At 42.6% G+C, this 8,580-nt stretch overlaps 1 protein-coding gene across 2 annotated transcripts in view; it reads right to left on the bottom strand.

Annotated features, from left to right (window-relative positions):
* Positions 1-724: 724 nt before the first annotated feature.
* The window catches only part of CMIP (c-Maf inducing protein), a 135,923-nt gene continuing 128,067 nt past the window's right edge, over positions 725-8,580 (bottom strand). For both annotated transcript variants that reach the window (XM_075714933.1, XM_075714934.1), the window contains exons 16-21: positions 8,350-8,490; positions 7,341-7,388; positions 6,431-6,577; positions 4,807-4,912; positions 3,587-3,657; positions 725-1,063 (exon numbers count right to left, since the gene is read on the bottom strand). In XM_075714933.1, coding sequence (XP_075571048.1) covers positions 1,010-1,063; positions 3,587-3,657; positions 4,807-4,912; positions 6,431-6,577; positions 7,341-7,388; positions 8,350-8,490 — 567 coding nt within the window. In that variant the 3' untranslated portion in view covers positions 725-1,009. The remainder of the gene's footprint in view (positions 1,064-3,586; positions 3,658-4,806; positions 4,913-6,430; positions 6,578-7,340; positions 7,389-8,349; positions 8,491-8,580) is intronic.

Raw genomic sequence — 8,580 nt, 5'->3', positions numbered from 1 at the left:
TTCCCCATCTCCCATGTTTAAACCTGACATGGTTTGAATGACTAAAGAAAGTTTTCAGACTTCGGAAGGAAACGTGACTTTTATTAATCCCTGCACCCTCTCCCCCACAGCCATACCCCCCTTGATAGATATTTTCCTTCCTATTTGATAACGTTTGAGGCATTTTGAAATCAAAAAGACAACGCGATGAATGTTGTGACAGAGAGGGAGTATAATACAGTATGCATTACTAAAAGGCAATTCTTCAAGGAGGACATTTCCTTTTAAAAAAAATAATAATAACAACAAGACAGCAAACTAGTTTATACAGTACTATACGCAAAAAAAGGGTAAAAGAATTAACAATTCATAAATAAAAGACAGGTCCCAGACCTGTTATTTGTGAACCATTTTCTTAAATAGGTGCATTATGTAAATCTTATGTACAACAAAATTACTTTGCATAACAACTGCAAGAACGCGGGGGGAGGTGAAAATCATATTGGTTTTGGTTTTCTTCTCTTGAGATTTTTGTAAGTTTGATTTTCTGGAGCAAAACCGGTGAAAGAGTTCTGACTGGATGGGTGCCAGCCAAGGAAACCCAGGTAAATAATGACAAATTAACGTATTTTTTTTTTCTCCACACAGCATAAAACACAAAGGCAAATAAAATCCACAAAGGTGGTTTTTTCCTCTTTATAATCCTCTTGCTGCTACAAAGTCTTTTTTTTTTCTTTTCTTTTCTTTTTTTTTTTTTTTCCTTTCCTTTCCTTTTCTTTTCAACTTAAATTATGTTGATTCCGAAATCACAAAGCTGAAAGAATCCGGCCGAGTCCAGGCTTGCCCCGTCCCCCCCAACACACACAACGTCACTCCTCTACCCCACAACCACGACTCCTACCACCAAGTCCCAGGATTCGTTGCTCTATAGGTATTAGCCAAAAGTTATTTTCCGTTTTGTTTTTCTCTGTTTTAAAAATCTTTTCCTTCTCGTGAGAAGCAAAAGAGAAGAGTCAGAGGCAGGGAGAGTTCACCATGCTTCGGTGTAGCGGACATCCACTTCTTTCAGATTGGGTAGTTTAGCCTGTGGAGATGGTAAGAAAAGGTCAGAATTAATGACATGCGTTCAGGACTCAGGGAAAAAGTTCCTGTCAAATCTGTACCATCAGCAAACCGGGAGGATTGATGTATCGGCCACAAGCTGCAGCAAGATGCGCCACGACCTCAACCCTGCGCAGTACCAGCGCCGAGTTCAGCAGCGAGCCGGAGCATACAGGTGTTAATGAAGGAACAAGACGTTGAGCCTTTACAGACACACAAGACTAAGTCACACCTGTGGCAAAAACGAGTGGCTCTAGTAAAACCCATGCATCAGCGATCAGGTCCAGATCAGACCCTGATCTTTACTTCTGACACAAATGCTGAGCAAAATTTGTTTGTCAAACTCCAGCCGTGAAGGCAGTGGACTCAAACTGCAGCAGCAAGCCATATGTTCCTTCTTCAGCCTCCACGTTAAGTCATTGCTTGATTTTTCCCTCCACGTATTAAAAAAATTTGGAGTGTTAGCAACTTTTGGTGTCTTTGTGGTCTCCTTTCCATAACTGGACTGCATTCGGATGTATCGTTCCTGAACTACCCTGCACGAGGCAGATGGGAATCGGCTGTTTGCACTGTTCCTACTTGTCGATCCCTCTTCCATGCTCTCTGGCCATAACTGTATGGCTAATTTTCTCAAAACAAATAAACACGTTTAATTAGGCTAGGGCATAATTGAGGAGTTGGAAGTTTCTAGGAGTCATTATTACCTCACTCCCTGATTTATGTGCACGCATATTTTGATAAGAGCTAGTCATAATCCTACAGACACTGCCAGCAAATAATTTTTCAGTTAGGCAATAATGACTTCAGTAGTGGGTGTTTATTTATTGTCTGGTTCAGCCTGCCTGGTACATATGTGGGTGTCTGTGTGTGTGCAAGCGTGTTTCGTGGGGTGGGGGATGGAGCGGAGAGGAAATGTCATCACTGGCTTGTGCCCCGAAAGCTCTCGCAGACCAAGGGGAGAAGAAGGAAAGATTTGTATCAAAAATACGTTCTTTGAAGTCTGAGCTGTTCTCAACAGACCTACAACCATGTGCCCCAGGGAAAGAAAGTATTACCCTCCCTTTGAACACACACAGAGCTCTCAAAAAATGGCCACCAAGATAAATCTCGATGAAAGAGGTGAGAGGGGAAAAAGTGACGCCCGCCTGTTTTCTCAGCTTTTTTAATTCTCTGCAATCATCGGGACTTTGCTCACAGCCAGTTTTGCTGTTTGCCCTGGCAAGTCACTTTCTTGTATTGCTGCTAAGGACTGTTAATGCAATACCAGAGCAGAGGGAACCGGTTAGGAAAATATGAGTTTTGGTCTGAAGTTGGTGGCAGAGGGGCTCAGAAGCAGGGGTAGGACTGGAGGAGCCTTTCAATAGACTCGATTTCAGAGCCCTGGGCCAAATACAGCACTGACCTTGATTGTCTGTAAATGCTTGGGGCCTGATACAAGCTCCATTGTCTGAACCCATCTGCAAGCCAGCTGTTAATTCTGAGGACTTCTTCTTTGCATATACAATTGTGACACAAGTTTTGAAAACTTGATCTTGAAAAATCTGTGCTAGCAGCGTTGCAACCAAGTCCCTGGGGGAGCCCTGGCTCCACAGCCAAAACCGAAGATACACATTTGCAGTGAATTTTGAAAGCAGAGCAGTTTCAGGACTTGCCTCAAGTTTGAAACTCAACCCAAGGTTGTGACCTTTTTGAATAAACCTGGCACAATCTAAGGTTTCAACACACAAGACAACATAATGTGGAGTTTCATCTTGAGCGCTTGGGTTTATAAGGTAAGATTTTGGGAGATGTGACTCACGCAACGCCAGAGTGAAGACGAAGTCCACGTGAAGTCATGAAACCCAACGCATCTCAGGCAGTCTTTGTCTGAAACCACCTGGGGCCATTCCCCTCCCACAGCTACATTCTAGTTCTTTACACCATTTTGCAGAAGTGGTTGTAAATTCACAGTACACCAGACATCTTACATGTCAAACTTGGGAACTTAGCATTTGTGCAGGTGTTTCTCTTTCAAGACCAGTTCCAGTCCAACAGGTGTCAACATCAACTTGCACCTTCCTCAATGCGTTTAATTCTCCCTTTGCATTCTGAATCAAAGCTCCGTAATGCCGTTCACCCACGTTACTTTTGGTCCTGTTAACAGTACAGGACATGGCTTTGGAGGTGTGTGCTAGATTTTACCTCTCTGTGTATCCTCATCGGAAACAACCAATATGTTCCTATTTATGAAACCTTTACTGTTGATAGCACTGGCAGAAAGATTAAGTTTCTGATTGCATCTCATACTTGTCCATTCAGCATATTAAATGCTTCTTGAGTCCATCAAAGCCAGCAACCCCAGAATGCTGTTTTCAGTCATTATCTCCCCCAAATAATCCACTTTACCCTCTTCAGATGACTTTCATGCTACCCATTGCATGGGACCAGTTCTCTCTGCACTAGCTAAATCTGCAAGTCCTCCTGGGCCAGCTACTTCTCATCTTTAGTGGATGCAATTCAGAAATACCTTGAGATCTTCATAGGTGTCTGCTGAAAGTTTGGTGCTGTTCATATTTAAACTACACAGGCTCTTCATGGCTAAAAGAGAAAACACACAGGTATTTACTATCATGCAGCATTTTCTTAAAATATCAGGCTTACAGTCGGCCAAAGCATAAACAAGACATGACTATGTGCAGCACACTCGGGAAAAAGCTGAATAGTGTAAAATATAGAAGTACGAATGGATAAACAGCTGTTTGGGCCCTCATCCAGGAAAAAGTCCCCATTTAGGAAGGGCCATTAAGCATATGCTTAACTCCACTGGCTTCAAAGGAGTTCAGGCAACTTCTCACAATCGGTCTCCTGAACATTATTCTGAATAGTGCCCGTTCTCAGTGCTCTGCATGGGGCACGCAGGGGCCATGCTGATCTAGCAGTCCTCCCTCTCCCCTCCCTCCCCCCCATTTCCATTTTAGGCTCCAGTACTTGGCAGAATAGTTTCCTAAGGTGAGCCATAACTACTGGCCTGTCTGGCATGTCTGTGTAGGATCAAGCCTATTAAAGGAGCCACTTAAACCCAACAGGCGAGGTTTATAATACACTGTTGGATGTAGGAAAGGGTCTCGTTCTGGCACATCGAGCAGCTCTCACTGCACAAGGGAATCCTGAATGCTACTTAGATGGCCCCACACTGCCTTCCTTATTTAAATTAAGAATAGTGAGAGTTTCACCTCCCCAAAAAAGAAGGAACAAAAAAATGCCCAAGAGGGTACGAAACCTGCTGTGCACGGTTGCTAAACTCACTAATAAGTTGCTACATGGCTTTGCAATCTTCCCCTCCCGCACCACAAGATCAGACTCCCAGCCAGAGGGGACACCCATGGGAGGGCATGTGAAAAAAGCCGGGAAGTCCCAGGGCAACAGGTCACCACGTGAGATTAAGACAAGTGCCATCCATAAAGTCAGAGGCAAGAGCTAGAGTACGGTGTGGGACAACAAAGCCCACACGAGGCCACTAAGCATCGGCAGGCTCAGATCACTGTCCCGCTTCCCTTGCCTGCAGCTGAAAGGCCACTTGAGTGGGCAGGGAGGAGGGAAGTTTAAACCCAAACACAACCACGGCCTGTCCTAAATCCCTGCGGAAGCAGCGCTGTGGCAGCCAAGAAATCAATCTTCTGTCTGAACCCACGTTAAATTCCTCCAAACCCACGTAATTTTCTTCCGTAGCTTATTTTGGTCACTTACAACTAAGTGCCAGCAGCCCAGCATCCGTGACAGGAGTTTCGCAGAGGTTGAGCACTTGCAGCATCGTGAGGTGTTCAGACAGAAGCCGCAACCCTGCATCTCCGAACTGTGGGGTGCAAGCAAAGTTGTTTTCGAACAATGCATGAACATCATGTGCAAGTACCTCAGTGCAAACAGGGCACATTAAAACGAGGTTTGCAGATGAGCCCTCAAAGCCACACTCTGATTGCCTACCGCAATCTCAAATGACAGGAGAGAAAGCAAACAGTTTTATCCCTATTTTGCAGACGGGGAACAGAAAAATTAAGTGACTTGTGCGCACTTAACCGCAGGCCATCATTTAATTAGAACGGTGCCTTTGAAGTCTGGACTTTGTATGAGAGCGCTCCCACCCAGGCTATGCAAGATGGTTATGGCAGTCTCAGCCAGTTCCCAACCACATCACACACACACACAAAAAAAGCATAATGCAAGTGGTATTAATTAGCTATTTTGGTCTCAAGAACAATGTACTATTGATTGGTAATTGTTCTATTGACCCACTTTGTTTCTGCTGTTTCTAAATTCTAGATTAATGGAAACCAGGATATCGCAAAATAAAATGAATCTAAACTCTTTTTTTTTTTAAATTAAAGGGAAAAAAAAGGTCATACAAAAAGCAGGCTCTTTGTCCAGTGAAATCAAACTGATTTTGAGCAAGAAGCATCAAAGCTTTAAAATCCAAAAGTCACATTGTTAGGACAAATCTGGAGGAGATACAAGACAGTCTTAAAACAAGCAAGCAATCAGATTCTACTTCATATTCCCCACACAAAAAGAGGAAATTTCTGTGATACAAAAGCAGTTAGGAAACCAAAACAAGATATTTACATGACATTTGAGTGAAAAAAATGCTGCTTTTTGTGGTTGCACTGAGAATAACCATATTTTCAGCAAGCACTACAAATAGGTGCTAACAGAAAATGGAGAAAACCTATTCAGTGGAGAACCTCAGAGACCAAAACCAGCAGGGAAATGTAGAAGAAAAATTTAATTTTAAAAGCTCTTTCAATTAACATCTGAATAATTTATTCAGTTAACTTGGCCTCTTTTTGCTTACAAAATAACCACATTCTCATTATAGTTTCCTTCTATTTATTCACTATTTGAGTTTCTTTTTGCTCCTGTTGTTTTAAAGAAATTCTAGCTGATCAGCATTCAGGGCAAATCACTGCCTACACTGCACAGACTCTGTGTTTTGCTTGACCAGATGAGCTGCACAGCACCATTTTTTTTTTTGTCCTAAATGGGTGAAAGCATAAGCACTTCTCAGATGAACAGCAGCACATATACTGTAAAGTATGCAGTATCAACAAATGCCTAACTGGAACATTCAACCCAAGATAACAGCAACCCTTTCATAATTAAAAATAAAATAAAATTTAAAAAATTTTTATAAAAAAAAAGAAGAAAAAAAAAATCAGCCTCCAAGATGAGCTAGACCACAGAAAGGCCCTGTAAAAATAGCACGAGGACAAACTCATTCTAAGCAAGCCTCTTCACACACTCTTCTCGTGCTGACGTAATGTGAAATTTCAGAATTAGTCAGCATTGGTTCTCTGAGTTCAGTCTGCAAAGCACTTACCTGAGTTGACCACAGGTTCAGCTGCTTGAGTGAAGGCAGTTTAATGAGGTGCTCAGCACAAGCACTTGTCACATTGGTAAAGGCCAGGCTGAGGTTTTCCAAATTTCCAAAAGATCCCGAGCTTAGCAAGCGGGCCAGGTCTGCATCCTGAAAGCAAACAACAGACTGATAAGCAAGATTATTGACTCCTCAGCCTGCAACCATCTGCAGTGGTGTCACTGATACTGTTAACCAGCAAGAGTTGCACAATTATACCACTTGTTTACAGTAAGACAGAACCACACAGAGAAGTTTCTGTTTGTTTGGCAAGCAGCTGGGCTCTTGTGGCAGCGTTGCTTCACACACCCTGGGAAAAATGTATCCAGACATTAGGACAAAAATTTTCTTTGCGTGTGTCTCCTTATGAGACACGAAGGCTTCAGTGTCAGAACAAATGTCAAAGATGGGGTTTTTAACTTAATGAAGATTTCACTGCAAGTTCTAGATCCGAACTATGTTCAGGACCGTTACCTGGCCTCAGTGAAGTTAGCTCATGTCTACATCAGGCTTAACTGCAACAGTGATGAGTCTCTTTCAGACTTCGATGTCTAAGATCCAGAACTGGACATTGTGCAGTCTGCTTTTTTAATGCAAAATTCTGTCCCCAAATCTACCATTAGATCCTACTGTAAGTTCCAAATCTGCACACCAGTATAAATCTGACAGTCTGATGCTTGTACTGGCATTGGAAACTGCTGCACAGACCCAAGAGCAGAAATGTGCCCTTACTTGTGTAAACTCCAGTTGTGTTGACAAGTGGAATGGCTTCCCTCTCAACTGGCCAAAACTACTGTGCCACATGGCAAACATAAATCAAATGTTTAAATATGGAAAGATAAAGCTTGGTTTTTTATTGACACGATTAACTTACTGTAGATTTGGATGGCAGTGTTAACCTTGTGGGACCACCTTTTCTTTGCTGTAAGAGAGAAGATATTTTGGTCAAACAAGTTGCCATTCCACATTTCAGACCAAGTGAAGGATAGCAAGCTCTTCACTAGAGCAAACCCTGCTCCGATTTCAAAGCTCCCTGCCAGCCCTTCCACCTCTTCCCTGCTTTTTTTGCACTGACAGATTTTTTTCTGAGTGTGCTAGATGCAGGCCTGTTGCTACCCAGGGGACATCCACTAACCGCAGCTAGCGGTCTTCGTGCCATGGGTCAGCCTTTTGACCGATTCAGCCTGCCATTATTTGGTTACTTTCACTTTAAAGGAAACAACCTTAAAATGCTGGACTACAGTAGCAAAGGGGGCGAGACTGCACAGCTGATAAAATCATTTGTTTGACTTCAAAAAAAAGCATATACTTTTCATGCTGGGAGCAGGGGTTAAGGAAGACAAATATAAATGTGAAAGACGGAAGAGGAAGACTGTGGGTATTGTTTGCATAGGTGAAAATGTGCTAATTACAGCAGATCTATCTTCAATCTGTAGATCCTGTCTTTAAAATCAGGAAAAAAAAATTTTCTCATAGGCTCTAACTCTGCGAGCTAGACCTAAAGACCATCTCAGCGAAACGCTGTGAATGTCAAAGCATTAAGAAAAGCTGGCCAGCACTAGACCATTTGCTACTCGTATGTCAAAAGGTGGCAGAATTTGACAAGCTGACTTGTAAGATCTTAAGACAGCAGGATTTCACCTTTATTCTTTCACACAGATTCTAAGCAGGTTATTGAATATCATTCATAAACATAGTATGGGATTAGACACATCAGTAAATATCACACAGTATATATATTCACAGTAAAATCCTCCAAATACTGCTCCCATCCTGTTGTTAACTGGGAATTTCACACCCTACTTGTCTTTCTTTTGTACCTCCATTTCTGGAGAGTACAGACCACAATGTGCTATGGCAATACTGCATGCAGGGCGACATACCAGCTCTTTTAACTCCCTCTGCCTGTCACACAGCTGTTCATACATTCTCTTTCCCACGTCTGTGCTTTCCAGGGTAGAGATGATCTGGAGCTGGGTGTCGTTATTATCGATGATGTTGTATTCCAGCATCAAACACAAAATCTAGCAGCAGAATGAAAGAAGAGTGGTCACTGCAGTGCTTGCATTCAATTTCTTCCAAATATCCTATACTGGGCATGCTAGTTTCAATTA

This window comes from Pelecanus crispus, chromosome 8 (genome assembly GCF_030463565.1).
Source record: "Pelecanus crispus isolate bPelCri1 chromosome 8, bPelCri1.pri, whole genome shotgun sequence".
Classification (NCBI taxonomy): Eukaryota; Metazoa; Chordata; class Aves; order Pelecaniformes; family Pelecanidae; genus Pelecanus; species Pelecanus crispus.
Note: the sequence above shows the minus strand (reverse complement) of the source record. Positions and strands in the feature narration are given on the sequence as shown.